The 14,626-nt window shown below is 44.3% G+C and overlaps 1 protein-coding gene across 4 annotated transcripts in view; it reads right to left on the reverse strand.

Moving 5' to 3' along the window:
• The window catches only part of LOC146839502 (uncharacterized), a 60,244-nt gene that overhangs the window by 11,890 nt on the left and 33,728 nt on the right, over window positions 1–14,626 (reverse strand). Inside the window, exon 2 of one of the 4 annotated variants that reach the window (XM_085651552.1) lies at window positions 414–5,854. The exons of the other annotated variants lie outside the window; for them this stretch is intronic. Within the exon in view, the coding sequence (XP_085507678.1) occupies window positions 4,315–5,139 (825 nt within the window). The 5' untranslated portion in view covers window positions 5,140–5,854 and the 3' untranslated portion in view covers window positions 414–4,314. Of the gene's footprint in view, window positions 1–413; window positions 5,855–14,626 lie in introns of those variants that run through there. 4 annotated transcript variants of the gene reach the window in all.

Genomic DNA, 14,626 nt, shown 5'->3' on the forward strand with positions numbered 1-14,626 from the left:
TCAAATCACAATGAAGTCTATCAGTGATATTTATACTCAAGAAATGACCTACGTCATAGTTATACAATTGCATATATGGGTACATCATCTCACTTATACCTGGATCATGTTCATTTTCAACCCATACCATTGTCATGTATATTGTTTTTTTTTTAAAGAACAAAATATATATAGACGGACAAATTTTAATGCCACTATTTTATGTTTAAATAGATGCACTTTTTATTCTAATCTGTTCTAAATCCTTGTTTATCAAAGGTTCATTTTTATATAGATAGTAATGTGAATGGGCAACTTACTGATTTTAATTGTTGTCGGTATTATATCATTATACGCCAATAAGCAAAAGAGGTTTCGATTTTTAAGTTGCTTTGGAGGTAACCACTATACCAAGATGAAGACTCCCTATAAAGACACGGAGATGTAAAGTGGTCTCATATCGTAAAGACTAATCAATTAAACATATGCCTCGTGTTTATACATTGTAAAGGCAGGTCATAAATGCTATATACCTTTATGCTTTCAATTCCATGAATAGAAATGGGAGTACCAAAATCGCTGTCTTTTTTCCTATTACAAAAGCTGAAGATAATGATAATATATATCAAATGCAGACCGCTCTATTTTCAAATAAACTAGGCTCCTTGCTGACATCACATATTATCTTTATAGTTTAGGGAATAAATCACATTTAAGATCTCCTGTACAATCAGCAGTCAAATACCATGAATTCAAATAAATGTGTTGTTTTATTACATATCAAAAAACATATGTTTCTTATTAATATGTAAAATCTAGTCCTCATTGTGTACATTTCATAGCATCATGATTGTTCTTGCTGTATCATAATTTAGTTCATGTTAACTTTGAAGTACATTGAGTTTGATCCTGGTACACACCTCTGTGGTGTGGTTTTTAAAGGCTCTTGGATGTCCATACATGGGTGGTGTTTAGATGTTTGGTTAAGTATCATTAATACAGATTTATAAAGCATTGGGTTTCAAATTTATTATGCCACTAATGGCCGTACAAACCACCTGTTTCTAAATATAATTTGTTCAGTTTAGAACTTGTTGCTGTTAACGTGAAAGTAAAGTGAGTTTGACCCTGGAGCAAACCCCTGTAGTGTGTTATGTATAAGGATGGGTGTGCTAAAGAGCAGTCTTGTTGCTGTTCCTCACTGGTTGGGTGGTGGTGGTGGTGGTGGTGGTGGTGATGATGGTCGGCAGCAGGAAGAACTTCCCGGACTCAGCACTTTGTTAAAAAGAACTCGGTGGAAAGCATTTGTTTCTACTATCTTTGGCTACTGAAGATGTATCCTTTCTCCTGATATTCATATTATATCGGTGAACACCTTCCTCTAAGCAAGGCTGGGCTATGAGAACACTGTGTATTTGGCAGCTCCAGCAACACAAAAGCACATTACAGATGTTTCAGAATGCTACGATATATCTTATTTGTGGTCTGAGGACATCCCAACTGCATCACAAAGATTCACTGTTTGCTCACGAGGCAGCACTTTTGATGTCCATTCATTCACCGGCAGTTTATAAAACTAGGGTTTCTTTTTGCTTCTTATGTTATGTTAAGGGGTTTTATAAAGCGCGCAGCTGCCCCAGCAACGGGCGCCCCAGTGCTAAAATGTCACTGCCAAAAGCAACCCAAGAACACCCAGGAGGCAATTATGCAGGGAAGAGGTGAGTTTTGATGGCTTTACGGAAGAGAGAATGATTTTGAATGTTTCTAATATGTGCAGGGAGGGAGTTCCAAAGCTTAGGAGCACAAATATGGAAGGAGAGTCCTCCGGTCCGTACTCTCTTAAACTGAGGAACAACCGATAGATGCTGCTCCTTGGAGCGCAGCTGATGGGTAGGTCTATAGGACGCCATGAGGCTAGCCAGAATAGCAGGAGATTGGAGAATCATGATTCTGTGGGCAATACCGAGAGTCTCGGATGCATTTCTCCACCGGCAGCCAATGTAGTTTGCGGATGGAACTATCGATGGAACAGATTCTCGGTAGACCAAGGAGGGCTCGGGCTGCCGCATTTTGTGCCTTTTGTAAACGCAGTATCTCTGCCTTATTGGCCCAGATATTTAGGGAGCTCGCATAGTTCAGTCTATAGAGTACTGTGGCCTGAATGATTACCTGACGGATGGTAGGATTGAAGAAACCCTGCAAAGGTTTAAGCCCACGTAGGAGCCCGAAACAAACTCCGGCTACCACCTTAGTCTGGGTTTGAAAAGAAAGATGGGAGTCTATCCAGACTCCTAGATTTTTTTACTGCCGGTTTAGGAGCCGGCGGAGGGCCCAAAGAGGACGGCTACCAGAGGTCACTCCACAGATGGATGTCTTTGCCCACCACCAAGATCTCCAATTTGTTGCCATTGAGCTGAAGACAATTGGCCGTCATCCACTTTGCAATAGCTGTTAAATCTTCCTGAAACTTAAGTGCACCCTGCCCAAAGTCGTCAGATAATGCCACCACCAGCTGTGTGTCATCCGCGTAAGATACCACAGCTAATCCTCTGCTCCTGGACACTTGTGCCAGAGATTGGATATAGATGTTAAAAAAGGTTGGGCTTATAGCTTGTAAATGCAAACCTGAATATCATTTGTGCCAAAACTCTTTTGCGTTCCTTTACTTACGAATCCAGATTTCTTTTCCAATGCAAAGGTTGAAGAAATGTAAAGCAGAAGGTACTGGATGACTCTGATGGGAGAGATGGAAAATGTTTTGGGGGAAACAATTCCAACCCTCGTTTGTTTTGCTGGGAATCTCCACAGATAATGACCTCCCTAAACCTAAGTTGGTCTTGCTGCAGCTAGGGTTGGTGGTCGCTAAACGAGACATACCTAGGGCGTGGGGGGCCGCGGAAGTTCCATCTCTTGTTGAATGGAGAAAGAGCATAGACATGTATATGCTGGGAGATGACAAGCTATAAAGCACGGGGCTGCCGTAAAATGTTTTGGAAAATATGGAAGCCTTGGCTTACACACTAAGGACTCTTGCTCTCCGATTCACAATGATCTTATATGGTTGGGTATATGGTTGGACTGGGAAGATGGGGCCCACGATAATGATTTGGTGCACACTAATATTGTTTGATTCTCCTTTGCTGCTGACTAGATACACAGCTGATGTCTACTTGCGCATGTTTACATATTATGCCGATGACCACTGTTATTGTCTTATAATCAGAATTAATAAACATATTTAAAAAAAAGAAATATAAAGCAGGGAGTCGATATTTCTGGATTCCAAGAGCTGGAATTCTTTACTGCTCAAGATTCTTTACTTAACCGTCAACCTTTCATAAACGTATTAAGAACTAAATTTTTCATCAGCTCTCTCTATGATCAATAATTTTGCCATTATGCACGGATTTTGTGCTTTCACCAGTTAGGAGTTGGTTGGGTGATTCTCTGTAAATAAGAAAGGTCTAAAATATAATCATATACAATTAATCTCACCGTGAATCATTTACAGTCAGTGGTGAGCCAGCAAATTTCCTAAGGCTCCAACTTGATATTGGACACCTCTTGGGAAGTGCCACTATGGTGGGTGCATTTACAGATGCATGTGAGGATTGAAATGAGCATCATTTCTCCCTCGTCAGGGCTTCGGATGTAAATGTTGTGCACTGCAAGCATTATCTCTCACAGTTACAGGTCACAATTTCCTACTTTGACTTCTTGTGCCTTTGGACGTTGTCATTGAACCAGTTGTTGTACAAAAGGACCAAACACCAAAATCAGCTAGAAATATTCTCCAGTCTGTGCTTGTTAAACTTATTCAAGTGAGTTGTGTTTATAGGTTTTAACACTAATCCTTGTAGTTTGCTAAAAATTCTTCCCACAACTACTTCCAAATCCACTGCAATGGTATGGTTTCTCCCCTGTATGTGTTTGCTGATGTCTTCGTAGAATTAATAATCGACTAAAGCTCTTTGCGCATCCGGTGCACTTGAATGGCTTTTCCCCTAAGTGTGTTCGCTGATGATTTCTTAATGTTGAAGGGTCGCTAAAACTACTTCCACATTCACTGTAGTGGTAGTGTTTTTGACCTGTGTGTGTATGCTGATGTCTTTGAAGAGCTGATAATCGTCTAAAGCTATTCACACATTTAGTGCACTTGAATAGCTTTTCCCCGAATTGTGTTCGCTGATGATTTTTTAATGTTGAAGGGTCACTAAAACTACTTCCACATACAATGCAATTATATGGGTTTTCCCCAATATGCGTTTGCTGATGTCTTTGTAGGTTTTCTAATCGACTAAAGGTCTTCACACATTCAAAGCACTTAAATGGCTTTTAAATTGTGTGCGTTCGCTGATGACGTTGTAGCTGTGATAACCAACTAAAGCACTTTGCACATTCACTGCACTTCAATGGCTTTTCCCCAGTGTGTGTTCGGTGATGTTTTTGGAGATGGGATAACTGACTGAAGCTCTTCACACATTCACTGCACTTGAACGGTTTTTCCCCTGTGTGTGTTCGCTGATGTCTCCTGAGATGTGAGGAATCAGTAAAACTACTTCCACATTCACTGCACTTGTATGGTTTTTCCCCAGTGTGTGTTTGCTGGTGGCTCCAGAGGGTTGATAACCGACTGAAGCTCTTCCCACATTCAGTGCAATGGTACGGTTTTTCCCCTGTATGTGTCCGCTGATGTGTTTGGAGATGTGATAACTGACGAAAGCTCTTCACACATTCACTGCACTGGAATGGCTTTTCCCCTGTGTGTGTTCGCTGATGAATCCTGAGATTTGAGGAATCACTAAAACTACTTCCACATTCATTGCAATGGTATTCTTTTTCCCCAGTGTGTGTTCGCTGATGTCTTTGAAGATTTGATAACCGACTGAAGCTCTTCCCACATTCAGTGCAATGGTACGGTTTTTCCCCTGTATGTGTCCGCTGATTATCTTTTAGGAGTGCTAACTGACTAAAGTTCTTCACACATTCATTGCAATTGCACGTTGCTTCTCCTGTGTGTGTTTGCTGATGGCTCTTTAGTAGTGATGACAAACTAAAGTTCTTGCTGCTTGTGTATGATTCTTCTTTCTTGATTAGTGTCTCTGGGTCGGGTTTATGATTGTCTGCATCCCATGACTGCGTTTCCTGAAGAGCTAACATGGTTGATAAAGCACTTGTGTTATTCTCACATTCTCTGTATGTGTGTGGTATTTTTGAATGGTTGATTTCAGATTTCACAATGAAACACAAAAGTCACCAACTACATTTATTATAATTGTGGCAAGTAAAGCTTTTTTGTAGGTGGTTATGTCTTTATATTGCGGAATGGTTTTGCATGTTTACCGGTAAAGATTAGTCTTCCTTCTGGTTGATGCACATTGGGACAGTCTGTGGTAGATCAGAGACCCTCTCTTCCTTTACCCTTCAGTTGTTTGGCTCCACTCCCTTGTGCTTTTCTCTTGCTCCTGTGGTTTGGCCAGAACATTTTTATAATACACCTAGAGTGCTGAATGGCGGTCTGCATTCATTACAGGAAGCAGAGTAATTCTGTATCCACCTCATACCGAACACATGATCAAAGCTGGTGGTGGAGGCCTGTTTATACAGGAGGTGGTTTGTCAGTGTCGTTGCCTTAATTTTCTAGAGTTCATTTTCAGTCATGTTGCATGGAGGTGCACAGCTCAGACTCTTAGATCCACTGAATTGCTCTAGACTGATTCTTCCGGGATCTATCAGTTTATGTTCAGGTTCCTCAGTCTCTGACTGTGCAGATCTTTTCCTGAATATTGGAGCTAATTTTTTCTAACCGTTTTTTTTTAGATTTGCACGATTACTGTCATTATTCACGATCATTTGTGCATTCAAGGCTGGTTTCCTATTGGATGTAAAGAGATTTAAAATCACTAAATGGAAATGTGAGAGAATGTGAATACACAATATTTAACTAGTTGTAAAAGACATTTCTTCTTTACCATTTTTGAAAGTTACCAAGAGATATTTCACTATACACAGATATTTAACTAAATCTTCCATTGAACATGTCACTCTTACCTAATTCAGAAAAGGAGATGATTTTCCAGTGTTCACAGAGTAACTTAGTACAGAAAGAGCACTCACAGAGCGCCCTCTTGCTAGAAGTACAGCTTGAGGAAGATGCACATGGCCAAGATTTAATTTAAACAAGAAGGGATTGTGGAAAAAGAGATGGATCAGGATGTGCTGCTGTCACTTCAGTTTCAGGAAGAGTGTAACAGCAGTAACCCTTTCAAGAACTATATGACAAAGAAAACTCTTCAGGAAGTATATAACAAATGTAACGCTTCAGGAAGTATATAATAAAGGTAACGCTCCAGGAAGTATATAATGAATGTAACGCTTCAGGAAGTATATAATAAAGGTAACGCTCCAGGAAGTATATAATAAAGGTAACGCTCCAGGAGAAACCTCCCGTTCTTGCTCTGGTGTGACGAGGGATGTGGGCCAGGTTTAGATTGGTGGAGTGTAGTGTTCTGGAGGGCATGTGACATTGCATCCAGGCAGCTAGGCTGGGTACTCCTTGGATCTCTGTTTTTTTTTAGTTAAGTTTGTAACAGTTGTCGTGCATCCATTTGGCCAATGCTGATTCACAGTTTTAAAATTTGACACAAAAGCCAGTTGACTCTGCCGACAGGGAAATAATTAGCTGAGAGTCATCAGCATACGACACTAGTGAGATAGTCTAAAATATTTCAGTACCTCCGCCAGAGGTCTGATGTGAATATTAAAAAGGGTAGGACTGAGCTCCAAACCCCGAGGGACGCCAGGAGCAAGTCCTCTTTGTGATGAGCTGAATCTACTTTCAAGACGTTTTATCATAAACCAACAGCGGTGGTGGAGCAACTTTAAACTAGCATAATCTGAAGCCTCCGTGGACTGACATAGAATACAAACATTTCTAGCTAGCGCGTCAAGAATTTTCAATTCTATTAAGGACACAGAAGCAAGGATTATCCCACTCTAGAAACAGTGTTATAAAATATGAGGTTTGATTTGTTCATATTGACAAATATGAGTTTATATTATGTTATGTACTATGATGTTGAGTTTCTACCCGCTCGTATTCTTGTTGGAAATACATTCTTAAGGAGTCATGGAGAAATCCTATCTGGATCAGGAGAAGAAGTTCTGGTGGTTAAGTTCAGGTTCAAGTCGATGAAGGAATCGGCGGAGTTCAAGGTTCTAGGGTCACGTTTAAGAACAGTGTCTGAAGGTTTTTGCAAAGAAAGAGGAAGAAGCATTGCGTCACAGACATTTATACCAATGAGCGTTACGTGATTGGTGCATACTATGGAGGGGGTTGTCCTTCCGGGGATATGCTAGTTTAAAGTGTATTGGCTGCTGTTTATGTCAGTAAAGTAAAGAGAAGCATAATCCTTGCCTCCGTGTCCTTAATAGTATTGAAAATTCTTGACGCGCTACCTGGAAAATTCTTTATTCCACATTATCAGCAGTTAAGGAACATCTATTTTTCCTTTCTGATGAAATGGATTTACAAGATTTCTTGTTGGGTCCTAGGTCACCACATTCTAAAAGATTCATATATACGTCACTTACAATGAACTGTGGTAGCTGCTGAAAACGTAAGACAAATTGACAGGATTCATTTGGAAAATGCATTGGCTGTTGAGGACAACGACATGACTACATTGTCAACTCACATATATTCGTAAAATAATATTGTATCATATGCATTCAATGTTATACTTAATGACATGTCTCTCTTACAGTCAACTGAGATTGATTATGTAATTGAGTGGAAATTGCAGGCTTTAAAATCCAACCATGTGCCTTGGAAATATCTAAATGCTACAGAATGGTTTTGCCTTATAATTTAACACACACACAAAGACTGATGGCAAAAAATAGATGGACGATAACCTGTTCTACACAGGCTGGCTTTGTGATACAGTACTCCCACTTGCCTAAGGCAAGCCCGTCCGCGCCCAGGTCGCGCTCAGCGCCCTACACCCTGTTCAAATGCTCTCAGGTGATCACAAACGACTCGTTTATTCTAGAGCCTCCTTGATGGAGTTAAATTCGAGGGGGAGTAAGCTCAAGTGCTCTTGCGTAGCGGCAGAGATTGGATACGCTCGGTCCCCTGGCACCTGCCCCAATTGCTCTATGCCTCTACCATCGATATGGTCCGACGGTATCAAAACCAGGACTAAGGAGAGTCTCTTGACTAATGAGGTGTTAGAGACTTTTTCCTGTATCCTAATAAACGCCAGATCTCTGGTTAAACACAGTACGGAATGCTCTCAACTGCTGGTGGACTTAGATATTAAAATTGCTTTTATCACAGAAACCTGGACGGACGAGGCATCCGGTCCAGATTTAGTGCAAGCCACCCCCCCCGGGTTTTTTCTGTGAGGTTCTTCATAGATCTAATAAGAGGGGAGGTGGCTTAGCCATTCTATATCATAGTTCAGTGCAGGGAACATTTAAAGCACTGTCGCTGCCAGCGTGCGAAGCACTCGCATTCAACTTGAGACTAACAAGTCATTTTTCCTTTAAAGGCACCCTTACTTACAGACCCCCGGGTACTAAATCACCTTTCTTTCCCTCACTGGGTACCCTTTTAGAGGATGCCTTGCTGGGGAACTCGCATACCATTTATGGGGATTTTAACTTCTACCTTGAGCGGGCAGATGATCCAGACACAGTACGACTCCTCAATATTATGGAAACTGCAGAGTTGATTCAACATGTAACGGGCCCATCCCACCAGGCTGGTCATACCCTCGATGGGGTTTTTTCCAACATTTCAGAATTAGCTTTTTCAGCTCTAATACCTCTGGCCTGGTCAGACCTTGCGGGAGTCCGGTTTAACATCACACCCACACCCCACTTAGCTAATGGGCGACACCAAACAGTGTGCAAAGAAGTCAGAGCTTGGAACAGGGTGGAAGCTGAGACCTTATCTAGGGCACTTGCCACCTCTCTTACACCCATTTCCAGCAATATGGAGGAGGCGGCCTTGTCATATACAAATTGGCTTACCCAGGCTTGTGCAAATCTGGCTCCACCCAAATTAGCGGTTTTTACTAGAACGGTGCCTTCAGCCCCTTGGTATACAAGCGAACTAAAATTGCAAAAATGTATATGTAAGAGCTTGGAACGCAAATGGAGGAAGGCATATACGGAGGGGGAAAACATTTTTATACTTGGCAAGTCTGGCCAAATATAAACGAATGTTACGGGAAGCCAAGCAAAAGCACTATGCCACTCAGATTTTAGCGGCAAAAAATTCAACAAAAGAGCTTTTCTCTACCATTAATAAGCTGTCCTCAGTAAAACCTGCCTCTGTTCCGGCTAGTACAGAGCTTTGCGAAAAAATAGCATCATTTTTTCTGACCAAACTTAACACTATCTTTACTAGTCTTAGTGACCTTACTATGAAGGATCAGGAGGACGAGACAGAGACCAGTGGGACACCATCTCCCGCTATCCTTAAGGAGTTTAGACATCTCACCCTTCAGGACTCCTTGGAGCTACTAGCCAAGGTCAACTCCGGGTCCCCACTGGACCCATGTCCGCTGAAAGTCATCAAACTGGCTCTATTGCCTATAGCCACCCACCTCACTTCAATCTTTAACGGCATGTTTGATGGAGGGATTTTTCCAGTAATTTGGAAAAAGGCTTCTATCCTCCCTCTTTTGAAAAAACCTAGTTTAGATCCCTCAGACCCAAATAATTTCCGGCCCATCTCTCGGCTCCCATTTCCAGCTAAACTAGTAGAGAGGGCAATAAACCAACAACTCACAGCCTTTGTGAAGAACACATTATTATTGGACGCCTCTCAGCACGGATTCCGGGAAGGTCACAGCACCCAATCCGCTCTGATCATGGCTACGGAACAGATCAGGTCCGCGGTGGATCAGGGAGGTAGAGCAGCCTTGATCCTTTTGGATCTATCCGCTGCTTTCGACACGGTCCATCACGGTTTGTTGATGGACCAAGTTAGGAAAGCAGGAATTCAGCAAAAGGCATGGGATCTTCTAAACTCCTTTCTTTCTGATCGGAGCCAAATAGTATCTTTGGAAAATTTTTCTTCCCAACCTTTTTCGCTGCCTTGCGGGGTCCCACAGGGATCCTCGCTGAGTCCCACCTTGTTCAATATCTACGTCTCCTCCCTTGCGCCTATTATCAGAAACCACGGTTTTAATGTCACCTCCTATGCGGATGATACGCAAATTGTTGTGTCTTTACATCCTGGCCGCGAACTAGGGATGGACCAGAATTTTCAATCTTGCATGTCTGAAGTGGCCCAATGGATGGCAAGCAACTGCCTCAGGTTGAATTCTAACAAAACAGAGGTTATGCTGTTTGGTAACAACCCTAGTTTCTGGACCCCTGCATGGTGGCCGCAGGAACTGGGGGCCTTTCCCACTCCGGTAAATAAAGTAAAGAACCTTGGAATGGTGGTAGACACCAAACTATCCATGGCTTTACAGGTAAAGACGGTAGCCTCTAAAACCGGCTACATCCTGAGAATGTTGAAAAAGATTTTGTTCCTACTTCCTCAGGAGCATCGGCAGACTGTTGTAGTGGCCCTGATAACATCCAGATTGGACTACTGCAACAGTCTATACCTCAACATTCAGGAAATCCTGTTGCACAGATTGCAACTTCTGCAGAACGCGGCGGCCAGACTCCTAACTGGCATCCCCAAATTCTCTCCCATATCAAAGGCCATTCGAGACCTACACTGGCTTCCAATAAAGTGTAGGGTCCAGTTTAAGTCCCTTTGTCTGGTCTTTAAGGCCCTACACGGAGAAGGCCCAGACTTCCTCATAAAGCAATTCAAAAGGTATGTCCCGGCCCGGCGTCTCCGTTCTTCAGACGCCAGTCTGATCACGGTCCCCATCATAAAAAAAGCTAGTTGGGGAGGCCGTAGCTTTTCATACGGGGGCAGCCAAGTTGTGGAACGGATTGCCTCTTCGCTTGAGATGCATGGAAAATGTACTGCAATTTAGGAAGGAGCTGAAGACTTGGCTATTTGATAAATAATTCCGGTTCTTGGATCAGGGAGTAATGGACAGCACCAGGACACCTATTTGGTAATCGCGCGCTATATAAATCACAATAACATAACATAACAATAGTATAGGTAGTCTTAGGTAGGAGTAGGATAATATAGTCATATAACCACATAGTAATGTTATAATGATTGAACCTGTTGCACGGATTCCGCTGGTAATGTAGAACTGTGTGTTAGGATGACAGGACGACAGTGTATGGGGACTGAGTCTCTCTACAATGTCAGGACCTGTCGGCGCAATCCTGCTAGCTCACAGTGCCTCACCTGAACTCCTAATCTTCCCAGAGTAACAGGTGATTTCAGCAACCTCAAAGATGACCGTCCATCCCAAGGGAAGAGTGGAAATGGGTCCTCTTCTTTCATTACTCTCTTACTCACTCATGCATGCTCATAGTAAACATAAGAAAGACACAAAGAAAGTTTACAATACATTTATTGAAACAATCGTACTTTATTTTGAAGCAAATGTGCTGCAATCATTAGGCAGATGCAACTAAAAGTAATTAGAATTACTACCAGACTGTATAGGACAAACATCCCAACCATGGAAAATTATATATCGGTCTAGTTCTTCCCTTACTATATGAGCATAGGGATATATTTGCGATCTCTGTGATTGGTCTAAGACCCCAGACCTGGTGTATTTAGTTAGGTGGTCCGCTCCGAGCGTCCTGCTCCGAGCTCCAGCTTCCGGTCTTCCCCGAGCCTCTGATGGCGTTGGACGCTTGAGGATTCTTACAGCGTGGATGGGGGAGAAATGTCTGTCTGCTATCTGCTGCCTGCAGAGTCCCACTGCTGTGTCCCGCTGAGTCCCATTGAGTCCTGCTGAGCTCCGATAAGCCCTGCTGTCACGTATTACCCAAACATCGAGGACAGCTGAACATAAACGGGTTTGGTTTTTCTTCTTGCTCCACTGCCCTCGCTGCTATCACTGGCCTTGCTTGTCTCTGCGCTACAAGGCTATACGACCGCACCACCACGCTACAGCGATCGCCCCCTGCTGATGCGCCTAGCTCACGGTGAGAGCCCTCTCCCTATCGCCCCCCGCAGGGCTTCTCAGAGAGATCCAGTACTGGGTTTGACTCTGACCCGCAGCTTTGTAACTACTGCTTCCGTCCTGTGTGCTACCGTCTTGTGTGCACCGAGGGGTAGAAAAACATCAGGGTCCTTCTCCTCCCTTCCTCCTCCCATTACAGACAGGGGAGTTTGGAGGTAAGGAAGGAAGGGGAGTTGAGCGAAATCAAGTGGGGGCAATAAATACTACTATATCAGCCGCTGTCAATCGCCAACCAGGAGGGGGACCACAGATCCCACACTGCCCTGCTGCATACTTCCACGCCAGGAGGCGCTGCCGCCATCATCCCGCGCCCGGAGGCGCTTAAAGGTCAGCGTGGCACCCGCTTCGCGGGAGCCGCTGTCAATCGCCAACCAGGAGGAGGACCACAGATCCCACACTGCCCTGCTGCATACTTCCGCGCCAGGAGGCGCTGCCGCCATTATCCCGCGCCCGGAGGCACTTAAAAGTTCAGCGCGGCACCCACTTTGCGGGAGCCGCTGTCAATCGCCAACCAGGAGGAGGGCGCGCCAGGCGAAGCACGGGCCAAGGGTGGCCCGTCTGTACCCGTCGGAGACAGGAGGAGGCAGCGCTGGGCCACCCCCGTGGTTTGTGCCACACACATCCCAGTCTGTGAGTATTCTGTAATCTCAGTTGCAAGTTAATATTCTCGACGCGCTATACGCCTACCTGCATACGCCGTGAGGGGAACGGCTGAATTCCACCCCCGCTGCCTCAGTCCTTTCACCCCCTGCAGAGCTGTTTTGCTTTCATACAACTTGTGTCACCGCCGTGAGGGGAACGGCTTGGAGCTGAACTCCACTTCCCAGGGGGCTGTGCGCGGAACGCGCTGGGTGTCACCAGTGGGCGCCAGAGGCCCACTTAAGCGACGAGTGCCTCCCGCAGCGCGGGACGCGCGCGGGCTCGCCCGGGCAAAGCCCGGGCCAAGGGCGGGCCCGTCCTTGCCCGTCACTGCCTGGAGGTGCCTGGGCTGGGCCAACCCTCTAACCCCCGGATTTTTGGATATTTTATTCGTTCATCACTTATAAGGTTCTGAACTGTAATCAGATTAGCTGCTATTGTTCCTGGGTTGTGATGGCCTCCAAAGCCCCTCCCTCTCGTATACAGGGGAAACGTGCTTGCGCAGCAAAGCGCCCTGGCCCAAAGTCTAATCTACATTCACCACCTTTGCCCACTGCTATTGATTTAATGCTTCAGAAGGCGATTGGAGTCGTCACTTCTGAAATTGAACAGACTGAAAGACACCTCTCAATCACTCCGGACTGTTTTCATCTCACCCAATCTCACGCGTATGATCGTGCGAACTCCATAGATTTGAACTGTGACCAAAATGAGGTTCTTATTAACCTTGATCCGCCTACATTTTTAAATACTGTGCCTGTAACTGAGGGTGTCATCGCTAAATCCAGGAAGAAAAAACTAGTTACCCAAGGGGGGTCCAAAGGGAAGAAACCAAGAGGGAGGTCCATCTCTCCCAAATCTCCCCCATCTCAGTCTTACCCTCCCTGGGCTCACGCTCTAATTGCGGATCTACTTGCTAAGTGTCGACTGATGGTGAGGGAAGAGATTGCCCCCGTCCTACTCTATCTGCAAAATACCATGCTTATTAATAACTCATCTCAGGTCCATCCTAGCTCGGAATCTAGGTCCATCCATACAGCCCCCACCTTAAACCATGGGCCTTTGACCTTACAGAACTTACCACCACCCCCGACCTTGCAGCCTCACGTAGCTTCCAATTTGTCTCATGTTCGATTTCCTTTAAATCCTGCAGTTCCTAGTAATAACCTTGATCTTACTTCAACTGATGGCCAGGGACTGGTTGGTCCATCTTCTCTTATTTTACATAACAACATCCACTGCCCGTACCTCAATTTGTTAATCAAGATCCTCCTATAACCAGGCATGCAGTTGAAATCCCTAATAGTCTTTCGTTATCTTCCTCAGGGAATGTAGGGGGGGTTAGCCACCTGCCCCCACAAACCAGCCTTCCCACAATCAACTTACACCCGGAAGCTGCTCCTTATGTATTAATACTGGCAGGATTGCCTGAATTGAAGCATGGTATTAGAGAATCCCATTTGGAACTACGCAACAAGAGTTTGTACTGGCTGGCCAAAAACAAACAATTCCCATATAGCATGGCTGGTGACATTTTGATGGTAAGGCGGGTTGCCTGGGTGGGCCCCACACATAAGTCGCTTCCTGGGGATTGTGTGATTATAAATTTTAGATCTCCTGAAACCATTCGAAGAATAATAATGCAATATTTGACGGCCAGGGATTTCTCTGTGAAAATTCATGCTCTCTCTCTCGATTTCTTTTATCCTTGCCCCCGGAGGATGGGTGCCCCCCAGCCCTTAATTAACTTTGAAGGAAGAGCCTCGACTATGCAGCCTTTACCTGCCAACCTGCAACACCATTCTACTCATTTCAACTTGCCTGTTTCAAATCGATACACGCCATTGGAGGAAGTAGATTGACTCATCAGG

Source organism: Triturus cristatus, chromosome 4_1 (assembly GCF_964204655.1).
Source record: "Triturus cristatus chromosome 4_1, aTriCri1.1, whole genome shotgun sequence".
Taxonomy (NCBI): Eukaryota; Metazoa; Chordata; class Amphibia; order Caudata; family Salamandridae; genus Triturus; species Triturus cristatus.